The sequence below is a fragment of the Plecotus auritus genome, assembly GCF_963455305.1.
Source record: "Plecotus auritus genome assembly, chromosome: 4".
In the NCBI taxonomy this organism is placed as follows: domain Eukaryota; kingdom Metazoa; phylum Chordata; class Mammalia; order Chiroptera; family Vespertilionidae; genus Plecotus; species Plecotus auritus.
Window position 1 is genome coordinate 189,355,384 of NC_137775.1, and position 26,175 is coordinate 189,381,558.

Here is a 26,175-nt window from a genome sequence, read left to right on the forward strand (position 1 = left end):
TTTTTCACATAAAATGTGCTTTTGCATTGATCCTCAGGTATAGATGACACTTAAGAAAATGCCATTCCGCCCTAGCCGGTTTGGCTCAGTGGATAGAGGATCGGCCTTCGGACAAGGGTCCCAGGTTTGATTCCAGTCAAGGGCACATGCCCAGGTTGCAGGCTCGATCCCAGTAGGGGGCATTCAAGAGGCAGCCCATCAATGATTCTCATTGAAGTTTCTATCTCTCCCTCTTCCTTCCTCTCTGAAATCAATAAAAATATATTTTTAAAAAGAAAGCGCCATTCCTTTACCCCGAAGGTAGAGAGGGCTCCAAACTGAATGTAGATGCAACAAATTTTGGGACGCAAATGTTCCTGATGTGTGTTCCAGGGACGCCCGTGTCTGTCTGCTCCCAGCAACGGGAGGTCGGACTATAAAGACTGCATCCTGTTACCTCCCAGCACCTGGCACCTGCTGGGGTAGGTAGGCTGTGGGCTTGCTGGTCTCTCACTGCGGCTCCTTCCCTGTCCAGCAGGGGGCACAGCTGCTTGGCGTGCGCGCATGTGAGAGTGTGTGTGTGTGTGTGTATGTGTGTGTGTGTGTGTGTGAGCTCAGAGCTCAGCCTTTGCAAAGGACGGTGGTGAGACAAGTGCTTCCACTGCCTGCCCTAGTGGGTCTGCGGCCACACACCCCTCCCCTCGCCGGCGCGGTAGCTCCCAGCAGCGCCCGCAGTCCTGCCATCACTAGTTCCAATGTCATGACCTTGCCCTGCCCGCGCACTGCTGGGCTGAGGCCTGTGCGAGCCTGCTCCTGCTCGGATGTTTGTCTCGGGGAGCACGCCGGCGGCCCTGCTGGAGACGGGCCGGCCCCCGCGGTCACAGCGGCCAAATAAGGACGTCAACCTCAGTAAGAGCCTGTCTGTGCCGGCGCCCCGCGCTGCGCTCTCTCGGGCTGGTTTCGGGGGCAGTTACTAACCCTGGGACACCAGGAGGGAGTCGGCCTGGAGCCCCCCACTGCTCAGGGGTCACCACCAAATGCAGCTCCTGCCCGGTGTGCGGCCGGGCAGGGGCGGGGGGAGCGGGGGGGGGGGCGGTGTCTGAGGACTCGCGTTTCTAGAAAGATTTCTCGTGCCTCTGAGTAGCTCGGGCTTCCTCTCCCGGCCCTAGCAGTCAGCGCTGTGTGTAGTAAGGGATTGGCGTGCGATGACATCCGAGAGGGAGTTGTGCCTCCTCCTGGGGGTGCCTCTGGCTGCCTGTGCTCCGTGCTTCCGGCTTTGGAGGGAAAGGACAGACTGAAGGTGCCCAGGCAGAGACTCCGAAAAGGCCTCCCAGGAGGAGTCAGCGCGCCGCCCTCCGTGAGCTTCCCGTGGGCTCTGCCTCCGGCCACAGCCATCCCCACACCGGGCCAGTGCCAGCCGGCTGGTCTGCGGCTGGGATGCCGAGGCCCCGTGGGAAAACACAGCGGCAAAACCATTTTTCGTCCACAGCTAGCTTTGTCACAATCTCCATTTGGGGGTAGTCACAGCTTTCCTACATGACAGCCTTAACCAGGGGTGGGCAAACTTTTGGACTCGAGGGCCACAATGGGTTCTTAAACTGGACCGGAGGGCCGGAACAAAAGCATGGATGGAGTGTTTGTGTGAACTAATATAAATTCAAAGTAAAGGAGCGGAGGGGAGAGCAAGAGAACCGGATAGAACAGCCGGATCCGGCCCGCGGGCCGTAGTTTGCCCAAAGCTGGTTAACTGTCAGCTGTTAGCATGACCTAAACCCGTGGTCGGCAAACCGCGGCTCGCGAGCCACATGCGGCTCTTTGGCCCCTTGAGTGTGGCTCTTCCACAAAATACCACGGCCTGGGCGAGTCTATTTTGAAGAAGTGGCGTTAGAAGAAGTTTAAGTTTAAAATATTTGGCTCTCCAAAGAAATGTCAATCGTTGTCCTGTTGGTATTTGGCTCTGTTGACTAATGAGTTTGCCGACCACTGCCCTACCCGGAGGGAATCCCTGACAGGTGTCATTCAGCTCGAGGGGTTAGAGAGGGCTCTGTGCAGCGGAGGCTGCTATGGGCCAGCCTTTATTTAAAGAACAAGTTTGCCCGGGACTCGGGAGGAGGGCCCAGCTGGAGCGATGCGGAATTCAGTAGCCGGCTTCCCCGGCCCTCCGGTGGCTCCCAGATGCGCTCCAGTGGAGGAGCCAAAGCTAGCAGGAGCCGGGGTCGGACAGCTGCGGGGCCGGGTTAGGGCATGTGACCCCGTGTCTGTGTATGGGCTGAGTCCCATGCAGGATCTTGGCGGCCACACGCACACCCAACACAGCTTTCTCTGCTGATTCTTGACTTGTCCTTCGCTCGCTGCCGTTCACTTAAAAATGCCAGGAGACAGCGTCTTTCTACTCGCGGCCCTTCCCCTCAGAGCTCTCCAGGGCTCGCTCTGCGCCGTGTCCTGGCGCGTGGCGGGGGGGGGGGGGTTTGGAGTGGTACTGAGTCACCCTTGGAGTCTGTAGCAAGGCCAGGAATGTGGAGACGTTATGAGCTGTTCTGGTGTTCAGGCGGTTTTTGTGGTCACCGTTTTCTAGCTAGTCCTCTGCTTTGCAAACGTCGATTAAGCCCGTCTGAGATTTAAGCACAGTAATGACATCCCTCGTAGAGGGGGAGCTCGGGGTCAAGGATATGAAGTCAGATCCCAAAGCGAAGCAAATGAATCTCACTCAGGCACACGCCTAAAATAGAAGCCGCGTGTGGAGGGATGATCGTCGATGTGACTCACACAAACTCTCCTCCTCACCCAACACTAGCCTCTGGGAGAATGAAGTATAAGGAGGCAATCAAGTCTAAAACTTTCCTAGAGCTTCGTTTAGAAACCTGTGACCCTGACATCAGTCAGGACTTGGGTTTCATCCTTAAAAGGGTAATAATCGGTGGCTCTGAGGTCCCTTTGTTCTATATGATGCTACTTTCACTTTTTTAAAGAGCAGAGATATTTTAAATATGTTTTTATTTATTTATTTTTTTATTGATTTCAGAGAGGAAGGGAGAGGGAAGGAGAGATAGAAACATCAATGATGAAAGAGAATCATTGATTGGCTGCCTCCTGCAGGTCCCCTTCTGGGGATCGAGCCCACAATCCGGGCATGTGCCCTTGACTGGAATCGAACTCGGGACCCTTCAGTCCGCAGGCCAATCCTCTATCCACTGAGCCAAAGCAGCTAGGGCATTTTAAATATGTTTTTATTGATTTCAGAGAGAAGAAGGGAGAGGGAGAGAGAGATAAAAACACCAATAATGAGATAAAAACACCAATGAGACTCATCGGTGGGTTGCCTCCTGCACGCCCCTTACTGGGAATCGAGCATGCAATTCGAGCATGTACCCTGACCAGGAAGGAATTGAACCGGGACCTCCTGGTTCATAGGTCAACCTCAACCACTGAGCCACACCAGCAGGGGGCCTTCTTTCCACATAATGAATTCAAAGGCCACAAGGCCTCTGTCTGCCAGAGAGAACCTTAAAGTAGACCTTGAACCCATTCGGGCCTTCAGTGTCGCCTGAAGTCATGCTGTCATTCGGGAATACCACCTGTGGTGTGTACCTCAGCCTGAACGGGACTTAGGATGTCAGTGGCCTCTGTCCGAGGAAACTGGGGAGGGCACCTCAGAGGTCCTGGCTCACTTCCCACGGCCGCAGGGCTCCTCTCTGTGGGCCTCAGCGTCTCAGGTTTGTCCCGGGGACCACAGCCACCTCCCGCGAAGATGAGGCAGCAGCCCAAGGGCCCATCGGTAGATAAAAAAGCTGTCGGACAGCCCTGACCAGTTTGGCTCAGTGGATAGAGCGTCGGCTTGCGGACTCAAGGGTCCCAGGTTCGATTCCAGTCAAGGGCATGTACCTTGGTTGCGGGCACATTCCCAGTAGGGGGTGTGCAGGAGGCAGCTGATCGATGTTTCTATCTCTCTCTCCCTCTCCCTTCCTCTCTGTAAAAAATCAATAAAATATATTAAAAAAAAAAAAAAAAAAAAAAGCTGTCGGACATTTACACCGTGAAGCAGTTCTCAGCTGTTAAAAGAAGGAAACCTCACCCTTTGCGACGGCCCGGAGGGACCTGGAGAGCATTGTGCAGGTGAAATAAGCCACTCAGAGAGAGACTAGTACCACGTGATCTCACTTAGAGGTGGAATCCAATGGACAAATAAACCAATAAGCCTAAAAGAGACAGTAGGTAGAGAGCAGGCTGACAGATAGGGGGGTGGGAAGGGGGTAGGCGGGTGGAGGGATTGAACAAAAAAGAAAAGGAAAAACTCAGGACATGGACAACAGTGTGGTGACTGCGGGGGCGGGGGAGAGGGGAGGTGGAGGAAGGTACGCAGGGGTGGGCAAACTTTTTGACTCGAGGGCCACAATGGGTTCTTAAACTGGACCGGAGGGCCGGAACAAAAGCATGGATGGAGTGTTTGTGTGAACTGATATAAATTCAAAGTAAAGGAGCAGAGGGGAGAGCAAGAGAACCGGATAGAACAGCCGGATCCAGTCCGCGGGCCGTAGTTTGCCCACGGCTGGTACAGGGAGATAAACGGTGAGGGAGGGAGACTTGAGTCGGGGTGGCGCACACACGGGACAGTGCCCAGGTGATGTGCCGTGGAACTGAGCACCTGAAACCTGTGTCATTTTGTTAGCCAGTGTCACCCCAATGCATTCAATAAGAAGGAAAAAAAGGAACACATTTTAGGTAGAGACTCTGAGGCTGTCCTGAGGGAGGACACAGACACGGCGGCCCGTGTGGAAACGTCGTCCGCTTAGAAAGGTCGACACTCATAATCTCCTCTTCGGATGAGCTGCCTTTGATCTTCCCCGATGTTTCGACATAATCTTCGTACACAAAGGATTTGAGTCCTCTCACCAGAAGATGCACAATGTGATAAAAGGGAAATGTTTTATCCTCAATTACAAAGTGAAAGGGGGGGGCAGGAGAAATACAGGCAGGATGGGGAAACGGGAGGAGGAGGAGGAGGAGGAGGCGGCGAGCGCGAGCAGATGGGCAGCGAACAGGAGGTGCTGCCCACCAGCCTCCCCGCCTCCCGGTGAGCCAAGTGCAGGGTCAGTACAAAGCTGTCCCCAAAGGAGGCATTTTCCCCGGACAAGCTGCCGGAAATACTGTGTGTGTGTGTGGGGTGGGGGGTGGGGGGGCGGGGGGTTGTCTGCTGCCCGCGGGCTGTCACGCTCCGGCCGCGCTAGGCCACCTCCAGCGGGCGTCTGACGCGGCGCTTTCTTCCAGGGACCATGCAGCGCTCCCCCCACGGCATCCCCGTCCCCGTCCCCGAGGACAGGAAGCTTTACGTCGTGGACTCCATAAACGACCTACACAGACTCAACTTCTGCCCCGCGGGGTCCCAGCACCTGCTCCGTACGTGTGCACTCCGGCCCGCGGGCTCCCAGCTCCGAGGCCCCTAAGAACAGCAGCTGCTCGCCTGGGCTGGGGGTGCGGAGGGCGGCAGGGCCTCGAACGCTTGCTTCAGAGATGCATGCACAACGGGGCCACCCTCGCGCTTCTGAGTGAGAGCTCTTGTCTGAGAAGCCCCTGCTGGGCCAGGAGGCGACACCGGCAGGTCCCCGGGGTGCCCCCTTTCCCGACACCTCTCACTTCATGGTGACTTGCTGAGAAAACGTTCCACAGGCCCATCTAGTTTTTTTTTTTTTTTAATATATTTTATTGATTTTTTACAGAGAGGAAGGGAGAGGGATAGAAAGTTAGAAACATGGATGAGAGAGAAACATCGATCAGCTGCCTCCTGCACACTCCCTCCTGGGGATGTGCCCGCAACCAAGGTACATGCCCTTGACCGGAATCGAACCTGGGACCCTTGAGTCCGCAGGCCGACGCTCTATGCACTGAGCCAAACCGGTTAGGGCCCATCTAGTTTTTAAAAACAGTAAAACGTTGTTGGGCAAAAACATCAGTTTTCTCCTTACAAATGACAAATTGCCCCCATGAAAGGGCTAGAACGAAAGGGCGGGGCGAGGAAGCAAAGCAAAGCCATCTGCTGACCGCCGAGGACGCGTCTCGTGCCTGTGCATCGTAGGTGCCCCAGCAGGTGGCGCGGGGCCTCACCTTGTCCTGCGTGAACGCTGACTGCCCCGCCCGGGCCTGGTTGCCGCGTGGCATTGGTCTCATACGTGCTCTAAACTCTTACCGCACCAACCTATATCTGCTGGAGCTCCTTCTAGAATCTAGATCTCGCTTCTCTCTCTACCTTAAAGCAGTCAGAGTTTCCACCTGTTTCACCGGGCTCCAGACACACTCCAGTCTCAGGAAAAGGCGGTGCTGCTGCTTTGATTAGGAAGCAAAGCTGTTGAGGTGACAGAGGAGGGACGGGAGCAGGCGTCCTCAAACTATGGCCCGCGGGCCACATGCGGCCCGCCGAGGACATGGATCCGGCCCGCCGGGTGCCGCTGCCTGTCCTGCTTAGCAGCCCACGAGTCCCGGGCCCACAGTGCACATAGGAATTTGTTCATAGTTATTTTTTTAAACTATAGTCCGGCCCTCCAACGGTCTGAGGGACAGTGAACTGGCCCCCTGTTTAAAAAGTTTGAGGACCCCTGGACAGGAGTAAGCCACCCCTGTCTCTGCTTAATTGGCTCAAGTGGCGACAGCAGCAGGGGCCCCTGATTGTCCGGTCACACCTCTGCAGCGTGATTAGGGCCCCGATAGTGGGATGTCCAGTGCCTCTGACTGTGTGTGTGTGGGGGGGCGGTGGGGGGGGGCCCCTCTGTGATGGGTGCTGTTTTGCGTTAGCTCCGGAGGAGAAAACCCCGGAGGCTGGCTCTCGCTCCGGCGATGGGAGCTCCCGCCTGCTCTTCCTGGGGCTGGTCCTGGCGCTGATGGTCAGCCTGGTGCTGGTGGCCCTGGTGACCTTCCTCATCAGTAAGTACACCCCGATTTCATTGCTGGCGCGCACGTCCTTGCACTTCCTTCGTAGCTGGTGGTTTCATTTGCTCGGCGAAGGCGCCGAGCGAGCCCCCGGGGGCCGGAGGTTCACAGACACGGAAGCCAAACGTTTCTATAGCCTCTGGTTCCTCACGGGAGGCCCAGCTGGCAGGTGGTGGGCAGTTGGCTCCAGTTCATCCTAGGGTTTCTAACCCAGCGCAGAGATTTGTCCACGAATTCAGGTCTGTAGGGAAGAGTCACAGGCAGTTTCCGGCTCTTCCAAGAGGTTGCCCCCACATAAGCGGATGCTCCCCTCCCACCCAGCCGCACCCATTGGGGTGGTGACGAGGTCCAGCCGGGAACGGTTAGGTGTGCCTACGGCCTGGGGCAGCCCGAGGGCTCCCTCTCTGGTGGGATGAGAGGCGGCAGGATGGAGTATAAAGCCCCTAAGATGCTGCTGCGTGCTGGGTGCTCACTCCGTCCCGGCAGCGGCCTAAGCACGCGGTGTCTGTGTGCTCAGTGTGGAAACTCGGGCTTAGGGAGAGGAACGAATGTGCCCGAGGCCACACAGCTAACCAGTGCCGGAGCGGGACTCAAAGGCATCAGAGACCACACGCTTTAGGGCCATTATTATGCGCCTCTTGTATGAAGAGGGTTTATTTTCTAGTCGCTTCTAGTGTTTTCTCTTGGGGGCAAAGTCGTATGAAGAAGCAGAAAGAAGACTCGAAGAAGTGTCTCTTCTTATCGGGCAACGACTCTGTCCAGACACCGAATTCAGTAACTGAAGTCCTTGCTCTGCCCTCGAGGTGGTGCCGGGCACTGAACCTTCACTGATGAAGGACCATGGTCCAGGGAGCTCAGCTCCCCATGTTCTCCCAGCAGCACTGGGCTTCCAACCCGGGCCGAGTGGCTCCAGACACACTCCATGCCCACGGTCGCACAGGCTGGGCCCAAGGTCGCACAGGCTGGGCCCAAGGTCACACAGGCTGGCCCCAAGGTCGCGCAGGCTGGCCCCAAGGTCACCCAGGCTGGCCCCAAGGCCGCACAGGCTGACCCCAAGGTCACGCAGGCTGGCCCCAAGAAGTTGTACAAATCAGTCACCTGGTGGGTAACATCAGTCCTCGGCTGTCCTCTCCCGGCCTCTGGGTTGAGTAGGGCGTCCGCCCAGAGGGCTTGTCAGGGCTCAGCCGAGCGCCGACACGGGCCCCGACTCCCATGTAACTCTGTTTTCCATCTTGAAGTCCAGACGGGAAGCAAGATGGACAACGTGTCCAGAAGACTGGCAGCTGAGGGGAAGGACATAGACGAGCTCAAGAAACTCAACAGCATGATCGTCAAGCGACTCAACCAACTGGAGTCGGCACAGAACTAGAAGCCGAGCCCAGCGATCCTGCAGGCCGCCCGCCATCCGGGCAGTGAGCCCATCCGGGGGGCCAGCCCTGCCCCGGGATGGGAACCGCCGCAGGGCAAGGGGTGGGACTGGCAGCCACAGGGACTCATTTCACGGCCCGTCCCTCCGCTTTAAAGGGGTGAGGGGTGGCTGGCATGAAGGACAACCACCAGGGAGTCTCTTCCTCACCAGAGCAAGGTCACGGCCCCAGGGAGGTTCCGGTGCCTCCCATGTCTTTGTACGCCCCCCCCCCCCCCCGCCCCCAATGAGCGACAGCATTCCTGTCCCAGGGAACCGGATGATGACAGATCATCCTTTCAATAAAAGAGATTCTGCTCGGATGGAACCTGGACTCTTATTTCCCCTGATGACCGATGACGGGGGGATGGGCGGGTGAGCGAGCGGGTTGCCTCCTGGCATTGGCTGGTAGCCACGTGGGTTGGTGGGGCGGGGTCCAAAGAGAGAGCCCAGGGTGTGCAGCCAATGTTTGTGGAGCTCTTTCTGCAAACTTTGTTTTCATGTCTGTTTGGTCTGGTATGAGCATTGCTACCCCGGCTTTTTAGTTTGTTTTCATTTTTATGAAACCTCTCTCTCCGCCCCTTTCCTTTCAGTCCGTAAGTGTCTTTGGCTCCGAAGTCAGTCTCTTGTAGACAGCACAGGGAAGGGCCTTGTTATCTATTCAGCTACTGTATGTCTTTTGATTGGAGCACTTAATCCATTCAGTTCCTCCCCGAATGTCCCTGGTGCCTGTCCAGCGGCGGCCCCAGTGCTGGAGCTCAGAGGGAGTGAATCCCAGTAAGTCCGTGCCTGGGCCCTTTAAGAGGAACTACCTGGGACTCCAGCAGCCTCCATATCACTCAGCCACATCCTTGCTGGTTTTTTACAGCCAGAATGTATGGGGAATTTTCTTCCTGGCGCTGGGACCCTGGACTCAGGGTCCTGGGGTTGGGGGGTGGACCCCTCCACAGCCAAGATATCCCCCCGATTTTTTTAAACTATATTTTTACTGATTACAGAGAGGAAGGGAGAGGGAGAGAGAGAGAGAAACATCAATGATGAGAGAGAATCATTGATTGGCTGCCTCCTGCACGCCCCACACTGGACATCGAGCCTGCAACCCGGGCATATGTCCTGACCGGGAATCAAACCGTGACCTCCTGGTCAATAGGTCAATGCTCAACCCCTGAGCCACGCCGGCTGGGCTCCCTCCTGGTTTTTATCCACCACACGTGGGCGTGGGACCAGCCCTTTCAGCGTATCGGCCCCTCCTACCAGTTAAACCCCCAGTTGTAGGCCTTCCATTCAGCTAGAATTCAGGTGGTTCTGAATGATGGTTGTTGTGTGTCTAGGTGTAATTCTGACCTGGTTGTAGGAAGCTGTGAGTCCTGCATTTTCTAACACCGACACAAGCTCTCTCCTGCCCCATGTAAATTCTGAAGCATGACTTAGTACTCAAGCGTGAATCCTCAGAGAAATGGACTGTGACCAGCTCATTCCCTCGGGATACTCTTCCTGAATGAGGAGACCTCCTGCCACGGGCCACTTACTGTCTCAGGAACAAATGCAGCAGGCGGACAATTGGAAGACAGCTAGTGCTTTCCCTATGGCTTCTCAAATGCTAGAAACGACAGATTTCCTACACCCTAACATGACTGCAAATATCGCCATAAACAGACTACATGAGAATTCTGTTCTGCACCTCCCCCGGCCCCCAGCCCAGCAAACTTCTTTAATATTTATTGATGAGTTGGCATCCACTTCTGAATTGCTGTACGGTCACTGAGGGGCGCTCAGACTCGCTTTCTTAGAGGCTCAGAAGAAACAGCAACGGGACAGAGATGAGGCCCCTGGGAGGGGCAATCTAGGACCCGTTTTTAAACCTTCGTTCAGTCCAGCCAATAGGAAGCTCAGGTTCTTTCCACATGACTGGTGGGCATCTCCAGGAACCGTTCGCAATTACTTCCCTGCTCGGCTGGAGCCTCCGGCTTCACTGGAGTCCCCCGAGCTGGCCTTGGTGGGGTTACTTGTGGGGTATACGCTGTTCGACTTGCTCCTCCGGGCACCCTCAGGGGCCAGTTCCCGGCTATGTGTGTGATTGAAGTAGGGGGGAGGCATTTCCAGGCACCCTGCACTGCCTCCCATTTGCCATGAGAGCTGCTCGCTGATAAGGGAGGGACACCTGGTGCCCAGGTGCTTTCAGGGGAAGGAGGTCGATTCAGAAGGAGGCAAGCGGCAGGGGCTAACATGCCGTGTGTGATGCCGGAGGGAGAGGACGTGGTTGCTTCAGACCTAGGACGGCTGGGGCTACCTCTGGGGCAAGTGGCTACCAGGCTGGAAGGTCACCCAGAAGACGGTGAAGACCATGGGGACAGAGTGCTTGCCCGGGCAGTCCGGCCCTCTGCTGTCCGCTCACCGAGGTGCCTTCCCGCCCCTGACCCTTCCCAGCTCCTACTCTCCCGGCCACCAAGTTGGGCACCTAACCAGGCCTTTCTCGTCCTCCTCCTTCTCCTCCTCTTCTTCCTCCTCTTCCTTCTTCTTTTAATATACTTTTATTGATTTCAGAGAGGAAGGGAGAGGGAGAGAGAGAAACATCAATGGTGAGAATCATGGATCGGCTGCCTCCTGCACGCCCCCCTCTGGGGATCAAGCCCAAAACCCGGGCATGTGACCTTGACTGAAACTGAACCCGGGACCCTTCAGTCCGAAGGCCGACACTCTATCCACTGAGCCACGCTGCTAGGACGGGAATTATTAAACGCCGTATGGACTTTTTTTTTTAAATATTTTTATTGATTTTTTACAGAGAGGAAGGGAGAGGGATAGAGAGTTAGAAACATCGATGAGAGAGAAACATTGATCAGCTGCCTCTTGCACACCTCCTACTGGGGATGTGCCCGCAACCAAGTTACGTGCCCTTGACCGGAATCGAACCTGGGACCCTTCAGTCCGCAGGCTGACGCTCTATCCACTGAGCCAAACCGGTTGGACTTTTACCTGCTGCCTTTGCTACTGTTACGATCCCAGGACGTTCTGAGCTGGACGCTCTGGAAGCGAAAGGGAATTGCCTTGTGAAGGCCTCCCCAGGGAATGCAGCCTCAAAGGACCTGGCGGCCGTCCAGCCTCCGTCGTGGTCCGGGGACAACTCCCCAGCTGGTGATGTAGAAACACTGGCCAGAGCAGCCCGACCCCTGGCTCCAGAAGAAGAAACCCGGGTTGGGACTGTCACCATCGCTGGTGTGATAAAAGAGAAAGCTCTGGGCCGGGCCAACCACCCCCACGGGCTCCCAGGCCTGTACACACCGGAGCGCAATCCTTCCTTTTGCCCCAATAAGCCTTTTGGGACGGGAATACCTAGCCATGGGTCTTCCCGGTGGACAGCACCCGTGTCACTACACCTGTTTCCTATGAACACCTGTCACACTGGTGTTTTAGTCCATTCAGAGGGGAAGGCAGATCCTGCCCTGCACACAGCCAGTGGAAAGGGAGGGGCTGGAGGGAACTCTTGGGATGAAACTGATCAATTAGGTAGAAAGCTGGTTAAGGTTCTGTCCCCAGCTGAGGTCATTTGCATTGCCACAGGAGACAATTCCCCTCTCCAGCGGGGGGCGGGGGGGGGGGCTAAAACATCTGCATCTCTATTGGACATCAAGGCTTGCGGCTTAGTTTCCTGCAAGTTAACTTTTGCCCTGAAAAGTGTAGTGAGATGCCCGATTTGTAAACAGTCCCAGTTACTGGAGCCCAAAGACTGGGGGGCGGGGCGGGGGGGGCTTCTAGGACAGGCCTCGGGCACCTTCTCCACTTTACCTGCAGTTCTGGTTCCAGCAGGTCGAGTCCGGGTGCCTGTTGCATGGTCAGCAGGTGAGTTCTCGCACTGAAGGTTGGAAAGTGTTTGGGACTGGCCTTAGGTGACAGCTGTCTCCACGAGACAGATAGTCATGGGTAGGACCGTGCCCTCTGTGCGCCTGTGTCCCCCCCACCCCGCGGGGTGTGCACTCGGCACTCTGCCTCATAGCTTCTCCGTTCCCTGCACACGGGCTCTCCCGCTCAGGCTCCGGGACAAGTTCCATAAATGCTTGTTGAATAACCGCAGGAAGGAGATGGGAACCGAGCCACGGTGTGAAAACCATATGGTGGGGGCGAGGTGGGGGGGGGGCGGAGGGCCGGCTCAGCGGAGGGAAGGACCCGCACACGCAGCCGCGGGGGGTGGGGGTGGACTTCCACGTGGGGCCCAGGAGGAGAAGGCCGGGCCGGGCCGGGCCGGGCCGGGCGGGAAGGGGCGGCTTAAAGAGCGCTGACAAGTGAGAGGCGCGGCGCCGGGAGCCTGCTGTTGGCAGTCGGCCTCCTGCGTCCTTGGGTTGTCCTTGCCGTCACGTGTGGGGAGGGTGCACGGCCCCTCGGTTCGCAGGAATCAGGGGGAGAGGGAAGAACCAGAGGCACCGGTGCGAGAAGGAGTAATGGCTCCGGGGACAGCCACCTCCCTCCGGAGCGAGCCACACCCCGCGGAGACTTGGCGCCTTTGAAAAGCCTCCCCGGGTCTATTCGGGGAGGACAGGGTCTATTCGGGGGGACAGGACGGCCCCCCGACAGAGGAGACCCCTGGCAGCTCCCCTGCCCATCTTGGGGGCCCGGCTCCGCAGCGGAGCGCCCAGGGCGGGGCTCCAGGTGTCCGCGGGCGCGCGCCCGGGCGCGTTCCGGCCGAGGGCGGGGCGCGGGGCGGAGCGCGGCGAGGGCGGCCCGGTCCCGGCTCCTGCCTGCTGCCGGCCTGTGGCCCAGCGCGGGGACGTGTCGCTGGGAGAGGACGGAGCCATGAGCCGCCTGCCCCCGAGCGCGGCGGCGCTGCTGCTGGCGCTGCTGGCGGAGGTAGGGCCGGGCGCGCCGCCGGGGCGCGAACAATGCGGGGCCGGGCGAGCGGGGCCGGCGCGGAGGCGCTCGGGGGACCCGCTGCGAGGAGCGAGCGGTGGAGCGGCCGCGCGGCCGCCCCGGGTCCTGCGTGTGTCCCGCGCTGGGACGCGTAGGGACCCGGAGGTCGGGGGTCTCTCCGCGGCGCCCCCTTCTGTCCCCACCCAGCCCCGCCCAACCCCGGGGACGGCTTATTTCTCCCGCTTCTAGCGCCGCCCGGGACTCGGGAGAGACCTTGCCGCGCAGCACTGCCGGGTCTCCTCCCCCGAGGGCACCCGGATCCCGGGGGTGGCGGGGGGAGGGGGCAGAATGAGGGGGGCTGGAGCGGCGCAGGCGCAGAGGCGGGGTGGGTGGGCGCGGGAGAGTTTTGAGGAAGTCCCGGGAGCCGGGGAGGTAGCGGGGCGGCCGGAGGGAGCGCTCCTGCGGGTACCGAGGCGCGCGGCGTTCCAGGTGCGCGGACCACGTCCCCCGGGGCTGGGGTGGGGTGCGGGGCAGCCCGGAGGGAACCTGGGGGAGGATGGAGTGGGGAGCGCCTGGGGGCCGCCTCCTTCTCGGGGACCCGGCTGTCCCAGGCGGCGCCCTCTGCGGTGGGGTCACCCCCTAGATGCAGCGGGGACTTAAGCCCCCGAGCCGGGCGAGGAGTGGGAGTTGGGGCTCCTTCAACTCTGCTCGACTTCCCCCTTTGGAAGGACATTTGCTGTCAGTTCATGAAGCCGAGGGGATGGCTGCGCCTCTGCCTGCCTTGGCCGCGTAGAGGCTGTGCGACTCCAGGGCCGCCGTGCGCGCTGGGACCGCGGCTCACTGTTCTGAGTGCCAGGAAGTCGGGGTCACAGTTCCTGGGGAGGGACCTCCGCCCCCCGAGTGCTGGGGCCGCGGCTCACTGTTCTGAATGCCAGGAAGTCGGGGTCACCGGCCGTGGGGAGGGACGCTCCCTGGGAGGGAGGTGGATGGGGAAGGTTTAGACCCAGGCTCGCCGTGGCCCAGACGTGGTGGTGGTGGTCTCGCTGCCCGCTGGCCGGGCGCCTTCATGCCTTTGTGGGTGCCTCCCACTGGCATCCCTCCCACTGGCATCCTTCCCAGGGCTCAGCATTGTAAAACCTTAGGAACAACTTCCCCTGGGTGAGTCACTGGCCACAGCGGAGCAATGGCTCCAGGCCACTGTTTATCCAAAAACACAGGCATCGGGACCTCCCGCCCCTTTAGGGTCAGCGCTGGCCGAAACCCCAGCGTCCTGGTCATCGTCTGTCTGCCGGTCATCGCTGTGTGTGGCGCGATGCCCTCCCTGTAGCCCTGACCAGACCGCCTCGGGGTTCTTGGCAAAAGAGCTGTTTGGGCCCTGGCTGGTGTAGCTCAGTGGTTAGAGTGCTGGCCGGCCCGGGAGGGTCCCAGGTTCAATTCCCTGTCCAGGGCCAGTACCTGGGTTGCAGGCTCCATTCCTGGCCCTGGTCAGGGCAGTCAGGGCACCTGTGGGAGTCAACCAATCAATGTGACTTTCTCACATCGATCCATGTTTCTCTCTCCTCTCCCCCACCCCTCCTCCCTCCTCCATCCCTTCCACTCTCACTAAAAATCAATGGGAAAATACTCTCGGGTGAGGATTAACAACAAAATGCCTGTGTGTGGCGTAGGCATTTCTCGTCTGCATGGAGAGCTCGGGTCACGTCGGAGAGGTTGACGGGTCTTAAAAGTAGACGTGTGGCCACTGCGCTGACGGTGACTGTGTTTTCCACGGGCTGCGGGGTGCGGCCCATTTCCCGCGATGATTATCCTGAGGTGTCCGAGGAACTCGGGGCGTTTCGTTGTAATTCATCACCTGGAATCTTATACCGGAGATCTAGATCTGAGACGTTTGCCTCTTCAGTTGGTCGCCCGGGGTTACGTCTCCAACATGTTGTTATCGGAACGCTTTGGATGAGTTGCAGTCCCGAGTCCCGCACGCAGAGCCCCCAGGTGCGCCGTGTGGGGACGCGGTGGGCTCTCCTGCGTCTGAGGGCAGAACAGTTGGGGGAGGTCTCTGACAGCTCCCACAGCCACCCGGGATGTTCGTCGTCGTTCCGCTCGCTCCAGCTGCTTGCATTGTGGTTGCTAGTTGATCATAAACCACCTGGAATGTCGGGCCCTGGCGACAGTGGTGGATCCACGCTGGCCCCCTGGCCCCCTGCTCCTTCCTGGTACTGCTCAGGGTCACAATTGAGGGGACCTAACACCTGTTTGGAGAAGGCCTCTCCCCACCCTCATGATTCCCCCCACACTTCACCCCTTTGTAGAAACCCATGTACCCGTTAGACATAAAGGCTGCGTATTCGTGTTTTTACTTAGCAAGCACCTTGGTAGAGTGCTTATTCTCCGTCAGCCGTTGTTCTGAGCACTTGACAAATACCTGCTCCCTAAAAAGAAACAAAACAAAAGCAATATCAACTTCTTGCCGAAACCGGTTTGGCTCAGTGGATAGAGCGTCGGCCTGCGGACTGAAGGGTCCCGGGTTCGATTCCGGTCAAGGGCATGTACTTTGGTTGCAGGCACATCCCGGGTGGGAGGTGTGCAGGAGGCAGCTGATCGATGTTTCTCTCTCATCGATGTTTCTAGCTCTCTGTCCCTCTCCCTTCCTCTCTGTAAAATATCAATAAAATATATTTTTAAAAAAAAAAGCAAAAAAAAAAGGCAATATCAACTTCTTCATTCTCTCCGCCTTTCCTTTTCTCCCCATTTTTACTTCCTGCGGGAGGGAGGTGCTAAAGAAGTCCAGAGGGTCCCCACTGGTACCTGTGGGGTGGGCCCCCCCCCCCCCCCCCCAGGCCGAGGGGCCCACCTGCCCGTCCGGCCGAGGCCTCCTGGCTGCAGGCACGTTCATGCGGAGAGTTGATGCACAGGGTGTCCAGGCTGATGGCGACCTGGGAGGTAGTCATCCCATCAGACACAGGCACCAGCAGCTGGGCCTTTAGGACTCAGGCACAGGTCCTCAGGGAGCCGTGCCATTTAGCATCCAACTCCTGACACGGGGGTGGGGGAGGGGGGAGTGATGTGGGGCCGTGAGCCGGGGTGCCCGCCGGCCTCTCCAGGGCTGTCGCCCTGCTGGCGGGCTCACCCAGAAGCCCAGACAGGGCTTTAAGGAGCAGCCCTGACCGCACCCTCCTCCCCAGGCGGCTTCTCAGGACCCATCCGAGGTGACCTTTCCTTTTTTAAAAAAATACATTTTATTGATTTTTTACAGAGAGGAAGGGAGAGGGATAGAGAGTTAGAAACATCGATGAGAGAGAAACATCGATCAGCTGCCTCCTGCACACCCCCTACTGGGGATGTGCCTGCAACCAAGGTACATGCCCTTGACCGGAATCGAACCCGGGACCCTTCAGTCCACAGGCCGATGCTCTATCTACTGAGCAAAACTGGTTAGGGCGACCTTTCCTTTTTTGTATATATAAATATGTTTTTATTGATTTCAGAGAGGAAGGGAGAGGGAGGGAGAGAGAAACATCAATGATGAGAGAGGATCATGGATCAGCTGCCTCCCACACGCCCCCAACTGGGAATCGAACCCACCACCTGGGCATGTGCCCTGATCAGGAATCGAACCCTGACCTCCTGGTTCATAGGTCAGTGCTCAACCACTGAGCCACACCAGCCGGGCCACGTAGTCATTTTTGTTCTAAGGGCTCCATCCTTACTGAAGTGAGCCCAGAAACGGGTGCTCTGCCATTTCGTGTAAAATCCCCCAGTGCACGCAGGGCTGGGGTTCACCGATGGTTCCCTGGGGGTGTCCCCTACCAGGTTATTTCAGTCAAGGCCCGGGCTCAGTATCTTCTTGGAACTAGGACCCTGTAAGCGAGGCGGCCATGTGTCTCAGAGTTGTTCTGGCCAAGGAACAGCCCTTCTTGGTCTGGAAAAAGGGGCGGCTGCTCTTCGCGCGGTGGGACAGTGAACGTTACCTTCTAACGCTGGGGCAGGTGAGAGGATTGGTGTGTATTTTTATAAAGTCCTGTGTATGCTCACGTCCAGGAGTTTGAAATCAGAACCCAGTTAGGTTTCAGAGTTTTTGTGGGATTTTTGTCTCATGCCAAATGATTTTCATGCCCTGGGATCCAGGGAATGTGGCCGCCCCGGGTGCCAATTTTCTGAAATAATCCTCTTCAACCCGCCCACTCTGTAGAGTTTTTAGAATCTGAGCAACATGCAATTTGAATGAAAAAGAAGAGTGGAGGGAGTTTTTCTCTGGAAGCTCCCCGAAGGCTGGGTGCCTGCCGGAGAGGTGACAGTGATGCATGAACAGGTGGGCGGGACTCTGCTGTGCCGGGGGAGGGGGGGGTTGGGGGGGAACCCTGGCTCCTGGGGGCCAGGAGGGCCAGGCCTTGTGCCCAGACTTGGATCTGTAACAGGCTCTGCTTTCTTCTGGCTTAAGTGACCCTAGACTTTCATGGATGAGGCCACGATTTCTCTCGCCATGGTGGCTGCTAATTTTCCTGGTTATTTTCTCTCACTCAAATGTGACCCTCTCAGTGAGCCTGTCTTGACCACCCTATATAAAATGCCACCCCTGCCCTAGCTGGTTTGGCTCAGTGGATAGAGCATTGGCCTGCGAACTGAAAGGTCCCAGGTTCGATTCCGGTCAAGGGCACATGCCCGGGTTGTGGGCTCGATCCCCAGTGGGGGACGTGCAGGAGGCAGCCGATCCATGATTCTCTCTCATCATGGATGTTTCTATCTCTCTCTCCCTCTTCCTTCCTCTCTGAAACCAATAAAAATATATTAAAAAAATAAAAGATAAATAAAAAAGTAAAATGTCACCCCTTTCTCTTCCCAGCCCCCTCGCTCTGCCAGTTCCCTCCCTGCTCTGTGTCTGTTACCTCCCAATTTGATGGGATTTATTCTATAGGCAGAGAGAGCATTGCGGGGCGCACAGCTGTGTACTTCGACCCTCATGACGACAGAACGGCAGCCTCGGGCCAGAGCAGAGAGAGAATCCTGTATCTCAGGTTTGGGATGGCCCTGCTGAGGGCTTGAGGCGCAGGGGACCCTGGACGGTCGTTAAGTTTCGTGCCTGGAGGGTGTCTTGGTTGGTTGGGATGGCTCTAATCCAATTCCACCTCCTGGCTTGGGGACTTGGGACTGCACTGAACTGCCCCCTAAACCCCTCCTTTTTGGGGAAAAAAAATTCTTGAATCCCAAATACACAAATAGCTGGTATGCCAGATGTCCCTCGTGTCTAACAGCCTCCGGCGTGGAGCACAGACACCGGGAGGGAGCTCGCGAGACACAATCGGCTCGCGTGTCTGTGCCGTTGCCTCCCCGCGTGCTTCCAAGTTGAATTTATTTTAGGAAGACTGACAGCTGTAATTATGTCGTCCAGCCTTTGTCATTCTCACGGCAGCGACAACATGGAATCCCAGACGGGAAGCCGCACCCTGACTTTGCCACGGGGCCAGGCCTGGCCCCGAGCCTGCCTTTCCTGGAGCGTGTGCAGAGCTCTGTCAGCAGCTGCACCTCGGGAGCCTGTCTTGTCGCCATGGCGCCCCATCGCCTGCCTGGGTTAGCACCGGCTCAGGCCGGAGGCCCCTGGGGAGGACCCGGCTCCCGGCCGCCTCCTCTCCTGTAAGTGAAGGCCTTATTCAGGGGCCGTCGGTCCAGCTCTGCCTTAGGAGGGAGGTGGGGTCCGACCTGGGTCTCCCCGGGTTTTGGAGGTGATGTGATGGGGTAGGAAAACGGGCAGCTTTGGAGCCAGACAGACCTGCGTTTCCAGCGGGCTCCAGCGTTTTCTTGTTTGTCACGCCACTTGGCTTCCCCGAGTGCACGTCTAACACCGCGGCTCTCATGCTTGCCTGGCAGGAGATCCGTGCTCTCAGAGACCCTGCGTGAGCCCTGGCCAGTTTGCTACGTGGTTAGAGCCTCAGCCCGCAGACCAAGGGGTCATGGGTTCCATTCCCGGTCAAGAGCATGGACCTCGGTTGCAGGTTCGATCCCCGGCCTCGGTCGGGCCACGTGGGAGGCAACCAGTCGATGTGTCTCTCTCTCTCTCACCCTCCTTCCTCCCTCCCTTCCACTCTCTCTAAAAATCAATGGAAACAAATACCCTTGGGTGAGGATTAAAAACAACAAAAGGATCCTAGGAGTGTGCAGGTTTGTCCAATAGTAAGTAAATGTCTATCAACAGTGGCTGCTGGCCCTACTATGTGCCATTTGCATCTGATAGGGACAGACGTGGAAGATGGGAATGGGAACACATTGGCCACCCATTCTAGCCGGGAACAGCCTCTGAAGGCGAGCCCATCCTTCTGGGAGGCAGGGAGGCAGGGAGGCAGGGAGGCAGGGAGGCAGGGAGGCAGGCGTTTGGTGCAGAGCTTCTGAAATCAGCCGACGCCCATCCCTCCTCTCGCCACCGCCCATCCCTCCTCTCGCCACCGCTTCTAGATCCAGAAGGCGCTTGTATTTGTGGAGTCATTTGTCCCTCTGTGGACGCCTGCCCCCCGGGTGCCTGCCAAAGCCCCCCAGGGGCACAGCCCCACGCCTTCCCCTCCTCCCACGTCCCTGGTCCCCACGCTGCCCTCCCTCTCCCCGCCCTTGTTCAACTCAGCATCCATGTTGTATTTGCTCAGCTCTCACTTTCCCCTTCCGTGGAATCCCGTTTGCCGCCCTACTATGGAAAAGGGGAACCAGCCCCCCTGCCTCTGCCGAGTGACCCCTCCCCCCTCAGCGTTTCTGAGGAGCAAGGAGTCGACCTTCCCTCCTCTTTCTTGTGCATGAGAGTCGGATTGGACACTGAGCGAGGGCTTAGACGGGAACACGGACCTGGGGGACGTGCTGGGAGGAGCGCGTGGAGTCGGACTGGACACTGAGCGAGGGCTTGGACGGGAACACGGACCTGGGGGACGTGCTGGGAGGAGCGCGTGGAGTCGGACTGGATGGGCCGTGGGCAAACTACGGCCCGCAGGCCGGATCAGGCCCATTCGGCTGTTCTATCCGGTTCTCTTGCTCTCCCCTCCGCTCCTTTACTTTGAATTTATATTAGTTCACACAAACACTCCATCCATGCTTTTGTTCCGGCCCTCCGGTCCAGTTTAAGAACCCGTTGTGGCCCTCGAGTCAAAAAGTTTGCCCACCCCTGGACTGGACACTGAGTGTGCCGCGTGCTGACTGCTCCCCACGCAGGGGCACGGGGGAGGGCGGGGGGTGCCTACCTGCACGCCGGGTCCCGGGTCGCCTCTCCTGGCATCCAGGGCGTCGCCTGCATCTAAATGAGCACACCCACTGACTTTAGAAGCGATTAGACTCCTGCAAGTGTGGCCGATCGGGTTCCCGTGACCTGCTACCAGGAATGGCAGCCTGAGGGCGGTGTTCGATGGGAAAGAAGTCGGGGAGAAAGCTGCTGGGACGGAGAGCCGGGCGGGGGGCTGTGGGTGGGGAGGGGGCGTGCATGCTTTACGCTGGCTTAACTTGGCAGCCAAACCCCGCAGCGCTGTGTTTCTGAGCTAGAGCCCCCACCCGCCACCCCCCCGTCTGTCATCACCCCCTTTGCTTCCGGCCATGCTGTTCCCTCCTCTGGGAATGGCCTGTCTCCCTGTCTTTCTGTTCTCCTGTCACATCCGGCCTTTCCCAGGAGGCCGCTCTGAACCCTCAAGCCAACGGGATCTCTCACTTGCAGATGCCGGAGTTAGAACGCAGCTTGATTTAGAGTGAGAAGAAGAAAGCTAATGCGTTCCGACGGTGGAGTCGCCGGAAGGAGGGACAAAGAAACAAGGGCGTGGCCTCACAATTCCGCGCTCAGGGCTGCTCCTGAGTTGCGAAAGCTGCTGCCAGCTCTGCTCAAGGTTGAGCCATGAACATCCCGGACCGGCTGTTACAGGGACTTGACTTCCTCGGTGTAGTTTTTGCCCCTTCATTTGCATATGGAACCAACCAATCCCTGTGGACCTAGCCTGATCCTTCATTTGCATGAAAGAATTACCGTGTGGTGTGGTTTCTTCCCTTCCCCCCCCCCCCCCCCCCAGTGCTGTTGGGTGGCTGCCTAAATCCGAGCCTCCGGGGCTGCAGCTCCTTTTGCTCAAATAAATGCTTTTATATTCTTACTGACCATCTGAAATGAGTGCTGGTCGGAAGATGCTTCACAAAAAGCTGGACGTCTGGATTTTCCTGTAATGTTCCCTTCTCGACGGTAAAGCTACCAGTACTGTGAGCCAAAACACTCACGGGCCTGGGCGGCCGGTCGGAGAGGACCGTGGTGTCTGACTCCGTTTCCAGTGAGCCCCTGAAGGATCGGCACCCCTCTGTCTGTGTGCGCAGAGGTCTCTGGGAAGGTCTTTACCTGCTGCTTCTGGGGTTGACCTGATCCTGTGACTCTCACGAAGCTGGCGAGACGTACCGGTCTAAAGGGACAAGTTGCAATGATAGATCCCTGTACTGAAATGTCAGAGAACGGGTCTCCACAATAAAATCAGCCACAGTGTCCTGCCAAGCCTCCGTGTCTAGGTGGCATCATAGTTACCAGTCAAAAGGCGTCACCTGTCTTCCTCCCCAGCGTCGGAATGGGACAGGGCCTGGCCTGGCGGTCAGCGGGCCTCACGTGGGGGCCAAGAATAATATCGAAGCCCCTACTGCTTCCTGGAGCTGTGCACATCTTCACAGCTGACCCGGCAGCCGCAGCCAGCCCGGCTTTCATTTTCCCCTCCAGTGGGTTTCAGTTGGCCCCTCCCCCTCCCCCCTTCCCCCCCCCCCCCCCCCCCCCCGCCCTCAGCATTGCTTAGGAGAAAGGAGTGGACCTTCCATCCTCTTTCTTGCGCATTTAGACGTGGGCTTGGACGGGAACAGGGACCTGGGGTCGTGCTGGGAGGCGTGCTCGGAATCGGATTGGACACTGCCCCCCTGGGGAGTGCCTACTTGCCGGGGCACAGCGGGCAGTTTGCATAATGCGGGTCCCCTCACTCGCTCCCATGCGGAGTAATCAATCTCTGCTTTGCTGGTTCCTGCATCTGCAAACCAGAGGCTGCCCTCGCCCCAGGCCCGAGGCCTGCTGGGAGGGGCCTGAGGCAGCCTTCAGGCGGCCTGCACCCTCCCGGCTCTGGCCTGCACCCTCCCTGCACCCTCCCGGCTCCGCCGCAGCCTCCCCATCACCCAGGGCCGCTCTCTGCACTTCAGAGCCGGGGCCCTCCTTCCGGCTTCTGCTGTGGATCTGCTCTGGGCACCAGGTTTAATTTGGGAACCGCGTTAGATGGATAGGAAGTTGCGGAGCTAACGCGGAGGTCCTGCATGCTGCTCACTACACCACCTTCACCCCCTCCGTTGCCTTCTCCATCTGCTAAGAGAGACACCTGCGTTGACATAGTCCCATGAAGTAAACGTCAGGCCTCATTTGTGTTTCACTGGTTTTCCTCCACGTCTTCTGTTCCCGGACCCAGTCCCGGATGCCATATGGAAGGAATTCATGCTTGCCTCCGTTTTCAAATACTTCCTGTTCCTGTCGCCGCCCCCCCTTCTCTTAAGGTGTTCTCTCTGCACAGTCGCTCGCAACTGTGAACTCCCTGGGAAGGGTGACGTATTCGTCTGTGAACTGATTTTTAAACATCGGAGCCTTCCCCCGCTCCTTCCCCAGGGATGGGTCTGCGGGCTTGGAAGGCGTGTGCCCTCAAACAGGTGCCAGCGGAGGCCCCCCAGGAGCCGAGGGACAGGATCGGAGTGGTGGCTCTCAGACACAGTTCCCTGGGCTCTGTCGGGGTGTCACCGGTGACCCCGAGCTGGGACAGCAGCTGCGGCCCTGTCTGTTTACTTTTCTGTCACACCAGCGTGGGAGCGCGCCTGCGCTTGCCTCCGGGGTGCATGGGGCTATGCAGTGTCTGAGATGATAAGGGCGAGAGGAGGGGACACATTCTCCGGCCCAGACACCCGGTGGTTGTGGGTTGTGCCCAAGCCTCACACGCGTTGGCTGTGTGCTGCTCTGTGTTGGTGGCGGGACACTGGGAGGGGGCAGGTAGGTCAGTCCTTGAGGGTGAGGGCGACAGGACCAACGAGACATTGATGGCTCCCGTGGTCTAACCAGGCCAGATCCCTGGCACACGGTCGGTCCTTTCCCGCTTGGTGGGGGGCTGGGGCGCAGGGCAGACGCTGCAGCAAACAGCTCTGGGCCAGTGCAGCTCAAGGACAGACTGGGATTCATTTATTTTGTGAGCTAAACGGAAATGGGTTGCCTCGCTGGGAAATTTAGCCGGCCTTTGTACCATTATTTCTGTGAGAAAAGGGTCCTAAACTCTAGATCACCAGTTTAGATACAGACTTTGGAACTACGATCTGTTTCTAAGTTGGGATGTTTCGGTGTTCATTCATCAGTGTTCTTGGGGCCTGTGTGTGTGTCCACTTTTAGGTGCTATGTGTGTAAAACATTTGCCCCTTGTTGACCGCAGGAAGAATAGACCTACCAAAAAGGACTCCTTGTGGTCAATTGGACGTAAATTGTTGGCAGAGGTCCCTCACACTGGCTGCATTTCAGACTGGGCTGCCAGCCTCCTGCCCTCTGTGTCAACCGTGATAAGAGAGCCTCTAGGATAGAAATTCCACCAATAGGACTGAGACTTTCCCCGTCCAATCAGAGCTGTGCAGCTATAGCCTCATTTGCATATTTACCGACTAATCAGAGCAGCTTTATACTGGCCAAGCAGTATGGTGCTATTTGGACCAATCATAATGTGTGGTCCTCATTTGCATAAGAATGGACCAATCAGGAAATGGGGGCGGGTACATGTTCCTATATAGCCAGCTTCCCCTCTGCCTCAGGGGAGTGCACTTTTAGTTTCCACGGAAGGCTGCATTTCCTGGGCTGGGGCTGGAGCTGGGGCTGCAACATCGGCTGTAGCATGAGCTGTAACATCCGAGCTGTAACGCCAGGGCCTCCTTGCTGTTCCACAGCTGAGCTGTTTTCACTGAATAAAGTCTCTCCCCTCCTTGCACCCCAAATTGGAGATTTCTGTTGGTGTTGAACTGATGACAGCAACCTTTAGGTGACACCCCATTGTTCTGTGTAGTTGTTTGTATAGTTGGTTTAGCAACCATTTATTTATTTATTTATTTTTTATTTATTTATTTAGTTTTACTTTTTTTATTGATCTTAGAGGGAAGGAAGGAGAGAGAGAGAGAGGGAGGGAGAGAGAAAGAGAGAGAGAGACATCGATGTGAGAGAAACATGGGTCAGTTGCCTCCCGCATGGGCCCTGACCCAGGATTGAACCTGTAACCCTGGTATGTGCCCTGACCAGGAATCGAACCCTCCACCTTTTGGTGTACGGGACGATGCTCCAACCAGCTGAGCCACACCTGCCAGGGCAGCAACCATTTCTCGAGGCCCACTATGGCCATCGTTGTCCCAGGAGCATGGCCGGAAGGCGGAATACCCAGGATTGTGTCCTCAAGACCTCACCGTCCGTCCGTCTGTCCGTCAGGGAAGCACACGAACTCCAGCCAAGGCAGGGCCTGGGGCTCTTGCTCCTGGGATTCTGAGTGTCCCGTGGTGAATTTTCAGAGCCTGGTTTCTCTTCCTTTGGGCCTGCATTTGGCCATTTCACAGCTCATTCGTTTTGCTTTAAGGACAGGCGGGGGCGGGGAGCGGGGGAGAGGGCTAGGGAGAAATGGAACTCGGTTGTCTGAAGCTTTGTTGCAAAGGGGCGAATACCCAGTGACACGGCACTCTTAAGTTACCCGAGGATTTCATCTGTGCTGGCCTCGCTGCCTGTTTTCATTGATAACGGATAATGGATTAGATGGTTTTAATTTTCTGAACAAAGTAAGGCGTGAATATGGTTTTAAAAGGTGTGAGCGCCTCTGCCTCCCACTGCCTCCCGATCTTGGACTTTCTCTGCAGCAGGAGTGACTGCTAAGTTTCTCTTGCAGTCCTCTGAATTTTTTTAAAAAAAATTATATACTCAGATACTTCGTTAAAAGGACACAGATGGGATCACATTATACACACTGTTCTGCATCTTTCTTCTCCTTTATTTGGTGAGCGATATTTCTTGGAGGTGTTCCTATATCGGCATGCACACACCCACTGCATCCCCTTCAGAATCACAGCGTGTTCTTTGGTACGAACGAGCATTCATCGGCTTTCTAGCTCATCAGAGTTCATTTTCTAGCTCTTTCCTGCTGAACACAGTGCCCCGTGAAACTCTTGGCCAGCGTCTGCCTTACGCTCTGTCGCAAGTTCGCACGGAGGGATTGTTCCGTTTGCCATCCAACCAGGGACGGTCACCGTGGACCGTGCCTCTCGGCTGGGCTGTGGCTCCGCCAGGCTTTGGATTGTACCTTGGGAAGAAACTTGAGCATGAAGTTACAAAAAGGCCCAAATGTATGGAAGGCCCTGGCTAAACGTTTGCTTGGGCTTGGACAGGGCGGGAGGGGCCCGCTAGGTCCGAGATGACAGGTCCAGGTAGCATTCTGGAGGCTGGCCGTCCGTCCGCAGTGCGGCTGCCTGCGAGTTGGCTTTCCGATGACATGGTTGGAAGCGTTGACGTGGGGAGAGGTGGCAGCCGTCGGGAGGTGATTGGTTCCTAACGGCCTGGGAAAGGGGCGCAGTCCTCTATTTTGTGTGCTTTGCCCACGTTCCTTCTAAAATGTCACTCCGCAGGGAGGCTAGCGGGCAACCTGAGGTGGGGAGTCCCTCTGTGCCTTTTGGTTTTGCTCCCGAAGCCGCTGTCCTTACCGATCTCTCTGGGCGTTTCTGTCGGCCGAAGGCGAGACGCTGGTATTGCCTCCTGAGTCTGCTGGTTAAGTGTGGACCTGCTGGCAAAGAGTGTGGCCCAGCTGGAAAGGAGTGGTAGGCAGAGAGAGAAACGTCAGTGATGAGAGAGCCTCACTGATCGGCTGCCTCCTGCACGTCCCCCTGCTGGGGACCGAGCACACAACCCAGGCATGTGCCCGGACCGGGAACCGAACTGTGACTTCCTGGTTCACAGGTCGGTGCTCACCCACTGAGCCACGCCGCCGGGCTAAAGGAGTGGTGTTTGAAAGACAAGTCTGTTCTCC

At 57.4% G+C, this 26,175-nt stretch overlaps 2 protein-coding genes and 1 long non-coding RNA gene across 5 annotated transcripts in view; all 3 read left to right on the forward strand.

The window, feature by feature from the left end:
- Positions 1-589: 589 nt before the first annotated feature.
- Positions 590-8,629, forward strand: LSMEM1 (leucine rich single-pass membrane protein 1). 2 transcript variants are annotated; one of them, XM_080663938.1, is made up of 4 exons: positions 590-888; positions 5,245-5,373; positions 6,763-6,891; positions 8,136-8,629. In XM_080663938.1, exons 1-4 carry the CDS (start codon positions 801-803, stop codon positions 8,264-8,266), a joined length of 477 nt encoding a protein of 158 aa, XP_080520064.1. In that variant the 5' UTR covers positions 590-800; the 3' UTR covers positions 8,267-8,629. The 2 variants fall into 2 exon arrangements, with proteins under 2 accessions (XP_080520064.1, XP_080520065.1); XM_080663939.1 differs by having other exon boundaries at positions 658-888; positions 8,141-8,622.
- A 4,360-nt stretch (positions 8,630-12,989) lies between these two features.
- VOPP1 (VOPP1 WW domain binding protein) overlaps positions 12,990-26,175 on the forward strand; it is a 35,205-nt gene continuing 22,019 nt past the window's right edge. Inside the window, exon 1 of one of the 2 annotated variants that reach the window (XM_080663941.1) lies at positions 12,990-13,144. In XM_080663941.1, the coding sequence (XP_080520067.1) occupies positions 13,091-13,144 (54 nt within the window). In that variant the 5' untranslated portion in view covers positions 12,990-13,090. The remainder of the gene's footprint in view (positions 13,145-26,175) is intronic. The other variant, XM_080663942.1, reaches the window with a different exon arrangement.
- On the forward strand, positions 17,944-21,239 carry LOC308246060. Its single transcript, XR_013960364.1, has 3 exons — positions 17,944-18,769; positions 19,004-19,128; positions 20,817-21,239. It is a non-coding gene; the product is annotated as an uncharacterized lncRNA (long non-coding RNA).